At 37.7% G+C, this 17,749-nt stretch overlaps 1 protein-coding gene across 2 annotated transcripts in view; it reads left to right on the forward strand.

The window, feature by feature from the left end:
* PKD2L2 (polycystin 2 like 2, transient receptor potential cation channel) overlaps window positions 1-17,749 on the forward strand; it is a 45,306-nt gene that overhangs the window by 15,080 nt on the left and 12,477 nt on the right. For both annotated transcript variants that reach the window (XM_024994258.2, NM_001038552.2), the window contains exons 7-9: window positions 8,156-8,326; window positions 8,825-9,006; window positions 16,900-17,020. In XM_024994258.2, coding sequence (XP_024850026.1) covers window positions 8,156-8,326; window positions 8,825-9,006; window positions 16,900-17,020 — 474 coding nt within the window. The remainder of the gene's footprint in view (window positions 1-8,155; window positions 8,327-8,824; window positions 9,007-16,899; window positions 17,021-17,749) is intronic.

Here is a 17,749-nt window from a genome sequence, read left to right on the forward strand (position 1 = left end):
GGAAAAGGAAATAATCAAGTCCAAGAGGCACAAAGAGTCCCATACAGGATAAACACAAGGAGAAACAGGCCAAGACACATACTAATCAAACTAACAAAGACTAAACACACAAAGAATATTAAAAGCAGCAAGAGAAAAGCAACAAGTAACATACAAGGGGAACCCCATTCGCTTAACAGAAACCCTATACACTTTCAGCAGAAACTCTGCAGGCCCGAAGGGAAAGGCAGGATATATTTAAAGTACTGAAAGAGAAAAATCTACAACCAAGATTACTATACCTGGCAAGGATCTCATTCAAAAATTGTTGGAGAAATAAAAAGCTTTTCAAACAAGCAAAAGTTAAGAGAATTCAGTACCACAAAACCAGCTTTACAACAAATATTAAAGGGACTTATATACTCAAGAAATACAAGAGAAGGAAAAAGATCTACAAAATCAACCCCAAACAATTAAGACAATGGCAGTAGGAACGTATATATCAATAATTTCTTTAAATGTAAATGGACTAAATGCTCTAACCAAAATACAGATACTGGCTGAATGGATACAAAAACAAGACCCATATACATGCTGTCTACAAGAAATCCACTTCAGACCTAAAGACACATATAGACTGAAAGTGAGAGGATGGAAAAATATAGTCCATGCAAATGGGAAGCAAAAGAAAGCTGGAGTAGCAATCCTCATATCAGACAAAATAGACCTTAAAATAAAGATTACAAGAGATAAGGAAGGACACTACATAATGATCAAGGGATCAATCCAAGAGGAAGACATAACTGTAAATATCTATGCACCCAACATAGGAGCACCTCAATACATAAGACAATCACTAACAGACATAAAAGGAGAAACTGACAGTAACACAATAATAGTAGGAGACTCTGAACACCCCACTCACACCAATGGACATATCATCAAAACAGAAAATTAATAAGGAAAGACAAGTCTTAAATGATACATTAGAGGAGATGGATCTCATTGACATCTTCAGGACATTCCATCCAAATGCAGAAGAATACACTTTCTTCTCAAGTGCACATGGAACACTCTCCAGGATAGATCACATCTTGAGTCACAAATCAAACCTCAGTAAATTTAAGAAAATTGAAATCGTATCAAGCATCTTCTCTGACCACAGTGCTATGAGATTAGATATCAATTACAAGAAAAAAACTGTAAGAAACACAAACCCATGGAGATTAAAACATGTTTCTAAATAACCAACAGGTTACTGAAGAAGTCAAAAGGGAAGTTAAAAAAATTTTAGAAACAAATGACAATGAAAACATGACAACTCAAAACCTACGGGATGTAGCAAAAGCAGTTCTAAGAGGGAAGTTTATAGCAATACAATCCTACCTCAAAAAATAAGAAAAACATTGAAAAGACAACCTAACTTTACACTTAAAACAACTGGAAAAACAACAACAACAACAAAATCAGTAGAAGGAAATAAATCATAAAGATCTGAGCAGAAGTAAATGAAAAAGAAGTGAAAGAAACAATAGTAAAGTTTAATAAAACTAAAAGCTGGTTCTTTGAGAAGAGAAACAAAATTGACAAACCTTTAGCCAGATTCATCAAGAACAAAAGAGAAAAGAATCAAATCAACAAAATTAGAAATGAAAAAGGAGAAATTACAACAGACAATGCAGAAATACAAAAGATTATAAGAGACTATTGTGAACAACTATATGGCAATAAAATGGATAATCTGGAAGAAATGGGCAGATTCTTAGAAAAGTTCAATCTTCCAAGACTGAACCAGGAAGAAATAGAGGTTATGAACAACCCAATTACAAGCACTGAAATTGAAGCTATAATCAAAAATTTCCCAGAAAACAAAAGCCTAGGACCAGATGGCTTCAGAGGAGAATTCTATCAAATATTTAAAGAAGAGCTAATGCCTAGCCTTCTAAAACTCCTTCAAAAAATTGCAGAGGAAGGAACACTTCCAAACTCATTCTACGAGGCCACCATCACCCTGATACCAAAACCAGACAAAGACAACACAAAAAAAGGAAACTACAGGCAAATATCACTGATGAATATAAATGCAGATATCCTCAAGAAAATTTTAGCAAACAGAATTAAGCAACACATCAAACAGCTGATACACCATGATCAAGTTAAGTTTATTCCAGGGATGCAAGGATTCTTCAATATATGCAAATCAATCAATGTGATATACCATATTAATAAACTGAAAGATTAAAAAACATATGATAATCTCAAAAGATGCAGAATAAACCTTTGACAAAATTCATCACCCATTTATGATTAAAACTCTTCAAATAATGGGCATAGAAGGAACCTACCTCAACATACTAAAGGCCATATATATGATAAGCCTACAGCAAACATTCTCAATGATGAAAAACTGAAATCATTCCCCCTAAGATCAGGAACAACACAGGGTGTCCACTTTCACCACTGCTATTCAACATAGTTCTGGAAGTCCTAGCTACAGCAATCAGAGAAGAAAAAGAAATAAAAGGGATCCAGATCAGAAAAGAAGAAGTAAAGCTCTCACTGTTTGCAGATGACATGATACTGCACATAGAAAACCCTAAAGATAGGATCAGAAAATTACTAGAGCTAGTTAGTGAATTTAGCAAAGTTGCAGGATATAAAATCAATACACAGAAATCACCATTTCTATACACCAACAATGAAAAATCATAAAGAGTAATTAAGGAATCAATCCCATTCACCATTGCAACAAAAAGAATTAAATATCTACAAATAAACTTACCTAAGGAGACAAAAGAACTGTACACAGAAAATTATAAGACACTAATGAAAGAAATCAAAGATGACATAAACAGATGGAGAGATATTCCATGTTCCTGGGTAGGAAAAATCAATGCTGTGAAAATGACTATACTACCAAATCCAAACTACAGATTCAATGTGATCCCTATCAATTTACCAACATTTTTCACAGAACTAGAACAAAAAATTTTATATGGAAACACAAAAGACCCCAAATAGCCAAAGCAGTCTTGAAAAAGAAGAATGGAGCTAGAGGAATCAACATTCCTGACCTCAGATTATACTACAAAACTACAGTCATCAAGACAGTATAGTACTGGCATAAAAACAGAAATATAGACCAATGGAACAAGATAGAAAGCCCATAAATAAACCCATGCTCCTATGGGTACCTTAGTTTTGAGAAAGGAGGCAAGAATATACAATGGGGCAAAGACAGCCTCTTCAATAAATGGTGCTGGGAAAACTGGACAGCTACATGTAAAAGAATGAAATTAGAACACTTCCTCACACCATATACAAAGATAAACTCAAAATGGATTAAAGACCTAAGTGTAAGACTAGAAACTATAAAACTCTTAGAGGAAAACATAGGCAGAACAGTCAATGACATAAATCAAAGCAAGCTCCTCTATGATCCACCTCCTAGAGTAATGGAAATAAAAACAAAAGTAAACAAGTGGGACCTGATTAAACGTAAAGGCTTTTACCCAGCAAAGGAAACTATAAGCAAGGTGAAAAGACAACCCTCAAAATGGGAGAAAATAATAGCAAATGAAACAACTGAAAAAGGATTAATTTCCAAAATACACAAGCAGCTCATACAACACAATGCCAGAAGAACAACCCACCCAATCAAAAAGTGGGAGAAAGACGTAAATAGACATTTCTCCAAAGAAGACATACAGATAACTAACAAATACATGAAAAGATGCTCAACATCGCTCATTATTAGAGAAATGCAAATCAAAACTACAATGAGATATCACCTCACAGCGGTCAGAATGGCCATCATCAAAAAGTCTACAAACAATAAATGCTGGAGAGGGTGTGGAGAAAAGGGAACACTCTTGCACTGTTGGTGGGAATGTAAACTGATACAGCCACTATGGAAGACGGTATGGAGATTCCTTAAAAAGCTAGGAATAAAACCACCATATGACCCAGCAATCCCACTCCTAGGCATATACCCTGAGGAAACCAAAACTGAAAAAGAAACATGTGTCCCATTGTTAATTGCATCACTATTTACAATAGTTAGAACATGGAAGCAACCTAGATGTCCATCGACAGATGAATGGATGGAGAAGTTTTGGTACAAATACACAATAGAATCTTACTTAGCCATAAAAAGGAATGCATTTGAGTCAGTTCTAATGAGGTGAATGAACCAAGAACCTATTATACAGAGTGAAGTAGTCAGAAAGGGAAAGATAAATATTGTATTCTAATGCATATATACAGAATCTAGAAAATGGTACTGAAGAATTTATTTACAGGGCAGAAGTGGAGAAAAAGACATAGAGAATAGATTTATAGACATGGGGAGAGGGGAGGAGAGGGTGAGATGTATGGAGAGAGTAATATGGAAACTTACATTACCATATGTAAATTAAATAGCCAACAAGAATTTGCTATATGGCTAGGGAAACTCAAACAGGGGCTCTGTATTAACCTAGAGGGGTGAGATGGGGAAGGAGGTGGGAGGGAGTTTCAAAAGGGTGGAATATATGTATACCACTGGAGAAGGGAATGGCAAACCACTTCAGTATTCCTGCCGTGAGAACCCCATGAACAGTATGAAAAGGCAAAAAGATAGGACACTGAAAGATGAACCCCCCAGGTCAGCAGGTGCCCAATATGCTACTGGAGATCAGTGGAGAAATAACTCCACAAAGAATGAGACGGAGCCAAAGCAGAAACAACACGCAGCTGTGGATGTGACTAGTGATGGAAGTAAAGTTCAATGCTGTAAAGAGCAATATTGCATAGGAACCTGGAATGTTAGGTCCATGAATCAAGGCAAATTGGAAGTGGTCAAACAGGACATGGTAAGAGTGAACATCGACATTTTAGGAATCAGTGAAGTAAAATGGACTGGAATGGGTAAATTCAACTCAGATGACCATTATATCTACTATTATGGGCAAGAATCCCTTAGAAGAAATGGAGTAGCCATCATAGTCAACAAAAGAGTCTGAAATGCAGTACTTGGATGCAATCTCAAAAACGACAGAATGATCTCTGTTTGTTTCCAAGGCAAACCATTCAATATCACAGTAATCCAAGTCTATGCCCTGCCCAGAAGTGCTGAAGAAGCTGAAGCTGAACGGTTCTATGAAGACCTACAAGACCTTCTAGAACTAACACCCAAAAAAGATGTCCTTTTCATTATAGGGGACTGGAATGCAAAAGTAGGAAGTCAAGAGATACCTGGAGTAAAAGGCAAATTTGGCCTTGGGAGTACAGAATGAAGTAGGGCAAAGGCTAATAGAACTTTGCCAAGAGAACACAGTGGTCATAGCAAACACCCTCTTCCAACAACACAAGAGAGGACTCTACACAGGGACATCACCAGATGGTCAACACCAAAATCAGATTGATTATATTCTTTGCAGCCAAAGATGGAGAAGCTCTATACAGTCAGCAAAAACAAGACTGGGAGCTGACTGTGGCTCAGATCATGAACTCTTTATTGCCAAATTCAGACTGAAATTGAAGAAAGTAGGGAAAACAACTAGACCATTCAGGTATGACCTAAATCAAATCCTTATGATTATACAGCAGAAGTGAGAAATAGATTCAAGGGATTAGATCTGACAGAGTGCCTGAAGAACTATGGATGGAGGCTTGTGATATACAGGAAGACAGGGATCAAGACTATCCCCAAGAAAACGAAATGCAAAAAGGCAAAATGGCTGTCTGAGGAGGTCTTATTTATATAGCTGTGAAAAGAAGAGAAGTGAAAGGCAAAGGAGAAAAGGAAATCTATATTCATTTGAATGCAAAGTTCCAAAGAATAGAAAGGAGAAATATGAAAGCTTTCCTCAGTGATCAATGAAAAGAAATAGAGGAAAACAATTGAATGGGAAAGATTAGAGATCTCTTCAAGAAAATTAGAGATACCAAGGGAACATTTCATGCAAAGATGGGCACAATAAAGGACAGAAATGGTACAGACCTAACAGAAGCAGAAGATATTAACAAGAGATGGCAAGAATACACAGAACTACACAAAAAAGATGTTCACGACCCAGATAATCACAATGGTGTGGTCACTCACCTAGAGCCAGACATCCTGGAATGTGAAGTCAAGTGATCTTTAGGAAGCATCACTACGAACAAAGCTAGTGGAGGTGATGGATTTCCAGTTGAGCTATTTCAAATCCTAAAAGATGATGCTATAAAAGTGCTGCACTCAATATGCCAGCAAATTTGGAAAACTCAGCAGTGGCCACAGGACTGGAAAAGGTCAGTTTTCATTCCAATCCCAAAGAAAGGCGATGCCAAAGAATGCTCAAACTGTGCACAACTGCACCCATCTCACACACAAGCAAAATAATGCTCAAAATCCTCCAAGCCAGGCCTCAATAGTACATGAACCGTGAACTTCCAGATGGTCAACCTGGATTTTAAAAAGGCAGAGGAAACAGAGATCAAATTGCCAACATCTGTTGGATCATGGAAAAAGCAAAGTAGTTCCTGAAAAACATTTACTTCTGCTTTATTGACTACGCCAAAGCCTTTGACTGTGTGGATCACAACAAACTGTGGGAAATTCTTCAAGAGATGGGAATATCAGACCACCTTACCTGCCTCCTGAGAAATCTATATGCAGGTCAAGAAGCAACAGTTAGAACTGGACATGGAACAACAGACTGGTTCCAAGTTGGGAAAGGAGTACATCAAGGCTGTATATTGTCACCGTGTTTATTTAACTTACATGCAGAGTACATCATGAGAAATGCTGGGCTGGATGAAGCACAAGCTGGAATCAAGATGGCCGGGAAAAATATCAATAACCTCAGATATGCAGATGACATCACACTTATTGCAGAAAGGGAAGAACTAAAGAGCCTCTTGATCAAAGTGAAAAAGTTGGCTTAAAACTCAACATTCAAAAAACTAAGATCATGGCATCTGGTCCCATCACTTCATGGCAAATAAATGGGGAAGCAATGGAAACAGTGAGCGACTTTATTCTTGGGGTGCTCCAAAATCACTGCAGATGGTGACTGCAGCCATGAAATTTAAAAATGCTTGCTCCTTGGAAGAAAAGTTATGACCAACCTAGACAGCATATTAAAAAGCAGACATTACTTTGCCAACAAAAGTCAATCTAGTCAGAGCTATAGTTTTTCCAGTAGTCATGTATGGATGTCAGAGTTGGACTGTAAAGAAAGCTGAGCACCGAAGAATTGATGCTTTTGAACTGTGGTGTTGGAGAAGACTCTTGAGAGTCCCTTGGATTGCAAGGAGATCCAACAAGTCCATCCTAAAGGAAATCAGTCCTGAATATTCATTGGAAGGACTGATGCTGAAGCTGAAGCTCCAATACTTTGACCACCTGAAGCGAAGAACTGACTCATTTGAAAAGATCCTGATGCTGGGAAAGACTGAAGGCGGGAGAAGGGGACAACAGAGGATGAGATCGTTGGATGGCATCACTGACTCGATGTACATTAGTTTGAGTAAACTCTGGGAGTTGGTAATGGGCAGGGAGGCCTGGCATGCTGCAGTCCATGGGGTCGCAAAGAGTTGGACACGACTGAGGGACTGAACTGAACTGATATGTATACCTATGGCTGATTCTTTTTGAGGTTTGACAGAAAACAACAAAAGTCTGTAAAGCAATTATCCTTCAATAAAACCTTAATTTTTAAAACATTGTTAAAGAGTCCTAAAGGGGGTTATTTTTTTGGAACTGTAAAAAAATTTTTCTTAAGAGTGAAAAAAATTAAACTCTTAGGTATCATGTAGTTAAATGGAGCAAAAACTCTTATAGCCTAGTCAGAATTATATAATCATTTTATATATTTGTGTTTTATGCCTCAAAGAAACAAAAAGGCATATAGATTTTCCAATATATATAGCCAATATTTTGTTACTTTTATGATAATTATGCTACATTAAAGTTATGTCTTTGGAGAAGGAAATGGAAACCCACTCCAGTACTCTTGCCTGGAAAATCCCATGGATGGAGGAGCCTGGAGGGCTACAGTCCATGGGGTTAAAAAATAAATAAATAAATAAATAAAGTTGTCTTATCCTTTCCTTTTGGTTGAACTTCTGATGAAGTTTTTCATGTATTTGTTTATAGGCTACACATTTAGAGGTAGAAATGATATCTAACTCTTCTTATTTTCCCATTTAGTTATGTTTTTCGACTGTTTTCTTCAGCTTATACTCTAATATGCAAATTTATCGCATGATTGGACGACTGTTAAGAAATACTGAAAAATATTCAGATTTCTATTTTCTTGCATACTGGCACATTTATTACAACAACATAATTGCCATAACCATCTTCTTTGCATGGATAAAGGTATTTATATTTTATCAGATATAACAGATTAGATATGTTTTATTACATTAGATAAAAGCCTTCCCTGGTGGCTCAGATGGTAAAGAGTCTGCCTGCAGTGTGGGAGACCCAGGTTCGATCCCTGGCTTGGGAAGATCCCCTGGAGAAGGAAATGGCAACCCACTCCAGTATTCTTTCCTGGAAAATCCCATGGATGGAGGAGCCTGGCAGCTACAGTCCATGGGGTTGCAAAGAGTTGGTCATGACTGAGCGACTTCACTTTATTACATTAGATAATAAGAACTCAAACTACAAAGTTATGGGAAAAAAAAAAGATACTCTTAACTATACAGTAATTTTTAAAAGTAGTTTGGCTTTGTGATGATTGCTGGCAAATCCTCAAACATCCTTGACCATCATTAAGCATCTCTCTTAATTTGAAGCAGATTTCTTCTGAAATTAACTTACTCTAAGTATAATCTTTAGTATTCTATCTCAATTAATTTTGTTCTTTTTCAGATATTCAAATTCATAAGCTTTAATAAGACAATGTCTCAGCTGTCATCAACCTTGTCACGATGTATCAAAGACATAATAGGATTTGCTATCATGTTTTTTATAATATTCTTTGCTTACGCTCAGTTAGGATTTCTTGTTTTTGGATCACAGGTTGACGACTTTTCCACTTTTCAAAATGCCATGTAAGCTCTTAGTATAAATATATTTTCCAGTTTATAACAAAAAATCATGAATATGCCTATAAGTAGTGACATAAGCTTTAATAAATTTTAAAATGGTTTGATATTTTCACTGATGGCTAAATATCTGTTATACTCAAAGTGCAGTTAGACATTGAAAGATCCAAATTGAAGGTGTTATCCACTCTTCACTAGGTCAAGTTAGAAAAATAATTTTTTACTATTCTAGAAGTGAAAGTTTTATCTAAGTTAAAAAATATTGGCTCCATTTCTCCATAGTATCTATTCTCTGGGCAAAAGAAGTGTTTCCTTTAGAGGGCATCTTTAGAATCCTTTCATTGATATTGACTTGATTGTCCTTTGCTGATCTGGTAAAGCTGAATTTTAAAAATAGCTTTATACACATAAAGCAATTAGCAGATAACTAACTTATAGAACTGACTAGGTAGAATGCCTAGAAAAGTATTCAGGCTCTTCTTTAGAAGTGAGTAATTTTAATAAATTGACTTCCATTTTTGAGTAGGTAAAACAAGTTGTCTGTATAAAAATAATTATATGTGTGTGTGTGTGTGTGAGAGAGAGAGAGAGAGAGAGATTGTCTAACACAGGGGTCCCCAACCTCTGATCTGATGGAGCTAATGTAATAATAGAAAAAAAATGCACAATAAATGCCAGGTGCTTAAATCCTCCTGAAGCCACCCCTGCTTCTGCAGTCCATGGAAGAATTGTCTTGCACGAAACCAGTCCCTGGTGCCAAATACTTTGGGCTCTGCTGGTCTAAAATATCAGGTCTCAAAAATGTGTTCTGTACAATCTAGACTAAGATTTTCTGGGGGAAATAGTTTAATATTTAAGAAAGTTTAAGAAATTTCCCATCACTCTTGGAAATTTGTAGTCCATGGTAACATAGGGCTCTGAGAAAAACTGTACTACTTTCTTCAGTTCAGAATTCCTCAAATTGTCCATGGTCCTTTTACTCAATTGGGAGTAAATTTTAGTGCATTCCATGGGATCACAAAGAGTCAGACAAGACTGAGCAACTGAATTTAGTCGGGAAAATCTCATTATCCACATGTAAATAATTGAAGTACCACTGTTTGAAATTTAATAACATTTTTTCTGAAATAATCCTTTACTAAAAAAGAGGATAGAATTCTACTTTCTACGTCTGCCACTAGCTATTTAATTTTTCTAGATCTTAATTTCTTTGTCTGTAAATGAATGGGCTGAACTAAATCTCTCCCAGAGGTCCCTTCCAACTACAAATGAGAAGTGTAACTAGTTTACCCTGAGTCAATGTTTGCAGTTTCAACAACTTCTTGGTCCCTTCCTAGGATCTTAAGTGTAGTAATAAAACTAATTAATACTGGACATTAAATATGAATGTAATAATCTACAGGTTGGAAATGTGTCTTACCTTGGATAATGGGAGGAAAGAAAGTATAAGACACAAATTAAGCAGACAGAAAGGTTCAGAATGGATTGAGGGAACTTCTGCTTTTGGTAATGATGTGCAAGGCTATTCAAATCAATCTCTTCACAATTTATGAGTGTCCAAAATCAGAAAGCAAGAACCCAGAGAAGTAGCTCCAGCATCCAAAGCTATTCTTCCCTGAAGGCTTTTTTAAAGCTGATAAAGATTTTAAGCTGTTATAAAATTTACCATCTTAACTACTTTTAAAACAATTTCTAAGAGTGAAGTACATTCGTATTGTTCAATCATCACCATCATTCACCTCCAGAAATCTATCTTGCAAAACTGAAACTCTCATATTCATTAAACAGGAATTCTCCATTTCTCCCCCTACTCCAGCCCCTGCAACCATTAGTGTACTTTTTGTCTCTCATTTTGATTACTTGAGGTAATTCTCATAGAATCATACACTATTTGTCCATTTCTAATTTATTCCACTTAGCATAATATCGTCAACAATGTTGTAGAATGTGTCAGGATTTCCTTCCTTTCTGAGGCTGAATAATATTCCACTGTGTGTTACACACACATCACATTTTGCTTTCCATTAATCTGTCAATGACACTTGAGCTGCTTCCATGTTTTCATTCTTCTGAATAATGTTACGGTGAGAACATGGTGTACAAATCGATTTGAGATCCTACTTTGAATTCTTTTGGGTATATACCCAGAAGTAGAATTTTGGATCATATGGTAATTTTGAATTTTCTGAGGAACTGCTATACTGTTGTCCACAGTGGACACTGAATTTTACATTTCTTCTAACGGTGCATAGAGGTTTCACTTTCTCCACAGCCTTATCAAAAATTATTTTGTTTTGATGGTAGCCATCCTAATGGGTGTGAGGTATAGTATCTCATTGTGTCTTGGATTTGCATTTCTCTACTAATTACAATACTGAGCATTTTCATATGCTTATGCATATGTTGGCCCACTTGATGATGTCACCTAAGTCCCTTAAGGCCCTGTTCACTGTTTCTGTAAACTCTTCTCTTTCTGTTCCTCAGACTCAGTTATTTCAATGGCCCTACCTTCAAATTCACTAATTTTTTTTTCTGCCTGCAAATCTACCTTTGAATCCTGCTAATGAATTTTCATTTCAGTTATTGTACTTTGCAGCTCTAGAATTTCTTTTTGGTTTGAGGTTTTCTTTTTCCTGATATTTCCATTTTGTTCATACTTAGTTTTCTTGACTTTCTCCAACTTGTTTTAGTTCTTTGAGAATCTTTAAAATGGTTAGGTCTAGGAGTCTACCATGTGGTCTCACTCAGGGATAGTTTTTGTTGATTCACTTTTTCCCTTTGAATAGGCCATACTCTCCTTTCTTTGTATGCCTTGTCATTTTTTGTTGTAAACCAGATAATCACGATGGTGTGATCACTCACCTAGAGCCAGACATCCTGGAATGTGAAGTCAAGTGGGCCTTAGAAAGCATCACTACAAACAAAGCTAGTGGAGGGGATGGAATTCCAGATGAGCTATTTCAAATCCTGAAAGACGACACTGTCAAAGTGCTGCACTCAATATGCCAGCAAATTTGGAAAATTCAGCAATGGCCACAGGACTGGAAAAGGTCAGTTTTCATTCCAATCCCAAAGAAAGGCAATGCCAAAGAATGCTCAAACTACTGCACAATTCTCAAAATTCTCCAAGCCAGGCTTCAGCAATATGTGAACCGTGAACTTCCAGATGTTCAAGCTGGTTTTAGAAAAGGCAGAGGAACCAGAGATCAAATTGCCAACATCCGCTGGATCATGGAAAAAGCAAGAGAGTTCCAGAAAAACATCTATTTCTGCCTTATTGACTATGCCAAAGCTTTTGACTGTGTGGATCACAATAAACTGTGGACAATTCTGAAAGAGATGGGCCACTTGACCTGCCTCTTGAGAAACCTATATGCAGGTCAGGAAGCAACATGGAACAACAGATTGGTTCCAAATAGGAAAAGTACGTCAAGGCTGTATATTGTCACCCTGCTTATTTATCTTATACAGAGTACATCATGAGAAACGCTGGGCTGGAAGAAGCACAAGCTGGAATCAAGACTGCCAGGAGAAATATCAATAACTTCAGATATGCAGATGACACCACCCTCATGGCAGAAAGTGAAGAGGAACTAAAAAGCCTCTTGATGAAAGTCAAAGAGGAGAGTGAAAAAGTTGGCTTAAAGCTCAACATTCAGAAAACAAAGATCATGGCATCTGGTCCCATCACTTCGTGGGAAATAGATGGGGAAACTGTCACTTTATTTTTTTGGGTGCCAGAATCACTGCAGATGGGTGACTGCAGCCATGAAATTAAAAGAGGCTTACTCCTTGGAAGGAAAGTTATGACCAACCTAGATAGCATATTAAAAAGCAGAGATATTACTTTGCCAACAAAGGTCTGTCTAGTCAAGGCTACAGTTTTTCTAGTGGTCGTGTATGGATGTGAGAGTTGGGACTGTGAAGAAAGCTGAGTGCTGAAGAATTGATGCTTTTTTTTTTTTTTTTTTTTAATTTTACATAATTGTATTAGTTTTGCCAAATATCAAAATGAATCCGCCACAGGTATACATGTGTTCCCCATCCTGAACCCTCCTCCCTCCTCCCTCCCCATACCATCCCTCTGGGTCGTCCCAGTGCACTAGCCCCAAGCATCCAGTATCGTGCATCGAACCTGGACTGGCAACTCGTTTCTTACATGATATTTTACATGTTTCAATGTCATTCTCCCAAATCTTCCCACCCTCTCCCTCTCCCACAGAGTCCATAAGATTGTTCTATACATCAGTGTCTCTTTTGCTGTCTCGTACACAGGGTTATTGTTACCATCTTTCTAAATTCCATATATATGCGTTAGTATACTGTATTTATGTTTTTCCTTCTGGCTTTTGAACTGTGGTATAGGAAAAGACTTTTGAGAGTCCTTGGACTGCAAGGAGATCCAGCCAGTCCATCCTAAAGGAGATCAGTCCTGGGTGTTGATTGCAAGGATTGATGCTAAAGCTGAAACTCCCAATACTTTGGCCACCTCATGTGAAGAGTTGACTCATTGGAAAAGACCCTGATGCTGGGAGGGATTGGCAGCAGGAGAAGGGGACGACAGAGGATGAGATGGCTGGATGGCATCACCGACTCAATGGACCTGAGTTTGAGTGAACTCCGGTAGTTGGTGATGGGCAGGGAGGCCTGGCGTGCTGCTCATGGGGTCACAAAGAGTCAGACACGACTGACTGAACTGAACTGAACTGAAACATTTAAGTCTAACAATGTGATAATTTTGGAAATCAGTTGATTTCCCTTCCCCAGGGCCTGCTATGTTTTCTGCTGTGGTTTTTCATTGTTGACTGTCTCCATGCTGAGGATCAGCCTGAGGTGTAAACTTAAAAGGTCTTCTCAGATCTCTTCTGAACCTGTGCCATTCCTTGGGCATGCATAGTGATTTTCTAATTTCCTCCACATATGCAGGGGGTTTTGTGTTTATTTTTTCAGTGTCCTAGTCTTTAATGTCTGGTTCCCAAAGGGAAGAAAGAAAAAAATGAAGAAGGAAAGGGCATTGAGCCTCTAAATCCCAAGGACATTGCTTCGGCCAGAGAGGGAGGGACTTGCAACCAATGTAGTGAGATACCTGCCTCATCAGCAGCAGCAATCAGAACACAGACCCCTGATGTTTGGACAATCCAATCCTTCTTGCCCACCCTGGCTCCCACAAGCCATGCACAAGCTGCTCCAGGAATACACGCAGGGCCACCTGCCACGGGCTGAGGGATTGGAAGTGCACGTGCACGCGCACACATGCTCACTCAGTCACGTCCAACTCTTTACGACCCCATGGACTATAATCCGTGGCTATACACCAGGCTCCTCTGTCCATGGAATTTTTCTGGCAAGAATGATGGAGTGGGTTGCCAATTCTTCCCCGAGGGTTATCTTCCCAACTCAGGGATCAAACCAGAGTCTCCTGCATTGGGAGATGGATTCTCTACCACTGAGTCACCTGGGAAGCCTAGGAGGTGGGTAGCTGCTGTCAAACTAAAAGTTTAAATTTACTCAAATTGTCCAGTCCTTTCCTAGATGTTGCAAGCCAACAGACTCTACAGAGTTCATTTCAAATGTTACATCAGATTGTGCCAGTGAGACTGTTGTCAAGGTGGTGAGACAGATTCCTAGTGCTCCTTACTCCATCTTCCCCAAAATCTCCATTGTGAAGGCATTTTTGCTGATCCAGGAGAAAGTTAAGAAATTGTGTCCCTAGTTACTTCTCAAGGAGGAGACAGAAGAGAAACCCAGAGCCTTTGTGTGTGTGTTGGAAAGTGGGGCAGGGGGAGAAGAGCAGTGTGTGATAACCTCGCCACACATAAAGCAGGGATCTGAAGTGCTACAGCCTCAAGTTAAAAATAAATCCCTCAGTGACTTGAAGTCGGGGTTTAATCACCCAGGGATTAAATGAGCTTCACCTATCCAGGGAAGCTCATTATCTTGAACTTGGTTTAAGATAGCCCCAAGCTAGAATGTCCATATACACCTGCAGACACATATACAAATCTCTCTGGAAATAGTATCTTCATCCCAAGTCCTTCAAGTATAATTTTCTGCTCATGGTCAAAGATAACCTCATATAAAAGGAGGAAAAAATCATAAGAACTAACAGATACAACAGACAACAGAAACAAACTCATAGACTTCAAATATAGTAATAGTAATATATTTAGAGAAATAAAACACAAGTCAGAAAATATCTTTAGAGAACAGGATAGTGTAAAAAGTGGCATATTTGAAAAAGTATCAAATACTTATCATTTCTTAAATACAACTTAAGCATTAAAAAATCAAATTAAAAACACTTAAATAAAACCTCATATTCTCCTATGCCAGAGAGAAAAAAGTTTGATTTGCTAAGAAACTTTGGTCTCCTAATTCAGCATTTCTCTGTCATATGTAAAAAGCATTTGAATTCAGTATTAGAAACTAGATAAATACTTTACATATGATTTAGTCAGGTCTCAGGTACCAAGGATGAAATTCCAGAAAACTCGAGTCCTAGGACTCCAAATAGCTGATTTCTTTGAATACATTTTCTTCCTTTATTGTACACGGTGCTATGGTTCCCTTCATGTGATTGGCTTAAAAAACAAGAAACATTCTTTTTCAGTCCTTTGACTGAAAAAAATCATGCAAAGTGTCTGTTGTTCAATCACTAAGTTTTGTCCAACTCTTTGGAACCTCATGGACTATAGCACTCCAAGCTTCCCTGTCTTTCACTGTCTCTTGAAGTTTGCTCAAACTCATGTTCACTGAGTCAGTGATGCCATCCAAATATCTCACCCTCTGTCGTCCCTTCTCCTCCTGCCTTCAATCTTTCCCAGCATCAGCGTCTTTTCTAATGAGTTGGCTCTTCACATTAGGTGGCCAAAGTATTGGAGCCTCAGCTTCAGTCCTTCCAATGAATATTCAGGGTTGATTTCCTTTAGGATTGACTGGTTTGATCTCCTTGCAGTCCAAGGGACTGTCTAGAGTCTTCTCCATTACCACAATTGGAAAGCATCAATCCTTTGGCCTTCTGTATGGTCCAACTCTTGCATCTGTACATGACTACTGGAAAAACGATAGTAAAGTGTCTACATACTAGTAAAAACTCCTTTCCAGGTTTCCCCTTAAAATACATATATATTAACATATATATTACATTTTTATAATTTTTAACGTATCTCTGGTATGTCTGGCAATACCACTGCAAATTAACGATGAGAAAATAAGACTTCAGGTTATGAAATCCTAATTCTACCTCTCCTACTACTGTTCATTTGAGGCCTTAATTTCTTAATTTTTCCATCTATAAAATGAAGCTTTATAACATTTTCAATGCTATTTCACATCAAAGCCAAGTTTTTATATTTATTGGAGAAAATAAAACAAAACTCAGGGTCATGTTTGAGGATCATTACCAGCACTTGCTTGAGACTCGACAAGTGATAAATTGTTGGCATCCTTACACTTCAGTAGAGGAGCAGCAGAAATTAAGCGTATCATTGATAAAAGAAGTTGTAGGGTTCTCGGGTCTATTTCCAAGATGAAAGTCACTTTTGGGGAAGGTCAAAGTATCCTAAGTTTTATAAGGGCACAGGAATGGCTAAGGAGGTAACTGTCAAGACAAGCTGGTAAGGAGGAATCTCAAGGTTCAAATCTTGGAGGTGAACACTGGGTTCACATTGGTTAAATAAATTGAAGCCCCATCATTTCCTAAACTATCTGTTCAGCTATTAAGTCTTGCCTTCAGGGGAATTTTCTACACCCAATTGTATGCTAACAAAACTAAAGCCAGAAAGCACATACTATTTATGCAGTTAGGTATTTTTCCTAGACACATTAGTAACCATTAGTTGTCATGTATGTATGAAGAGATATAATATTTTCTAATGCTTTTCTTTATCCCCATAAAAGATTCACGCAATTTCGTATAGTTCTTGGAGATTTTAATTTTGCTGGCATTCAGCAAGCCAATCGTATCTTGGGACCCATTTACTTCATCACTTTCATCTTTTTCGTGTTCTTTGTCCTGCTGGTAAGAAAGATCGAATATACTCCCTTGTTTTGCTTATATTTTTCAGAATAAAAAACATAATTACTAATTTAGAAGAAATTACAGTATCACTCCTTAGTTGTCAGAACACTTACATTTATTAAGAACTGTGTAGATTTCTAGTAATCCAGCAAGTCTAAGTGATTTTAAGTTGTCCAATGGAGAATGTGACCATAATAGTTACCATCTGAGTGTTTACTGTATGCCAAGAGTTCCTAAATCTTTTACACATATAACTTGAATGTCCCAGGTCTCTCCAGCCTGGGATATTTCACACCAGTAAGTATGAATCAGGTCATTCATATTCTGCCCATCACAACAGCTTTTGGCCCTTATGGCTGAAAGCTCACACCTCTGTCATTTTTATGAGTCCCCAGAATTTATGAGTCTCTCACATGTGCTGGGGACAAACCTATTTGGCCTTCTTAATCAAGGAACTTGCTTTTCTACTCAAAGCACTGCTACTGTCCTCCATGACAACTTTTTTTTTTTGGTCATGCACAGCAGTTATACCCTGATGGTGGGCAGGAGTCCTCAAAGCAACAGATCTGGGCCACAGAGAAATGTGGAGAGGTGGGCTTGAGATTAAGAATACTCTCTCCACAATTCTGTGTTAATCTGCACACTGGTAGTTTTAAGAGCCCTAGTAAAACTGTACATTTAAACACTCTACAGAATTTTAAAGGAAAAAAAAAAAAAACCCTATGAACA

Source organism: Bos taurus, chromosome 7, assembly GCF_002263795.3.
Source record: "Bos taurus isolate L1 Dominette 01449 registration number 42190680 breed Hereford chromosome 7, ARS-UCD2.0, whole genome shotgun sequence".
Taxonomy (NCBI): Eukaryota; Metazoa; Chordata; class Mammalia; order Artiodactyla; family Bovidae; genus Bos; species Bos taurus.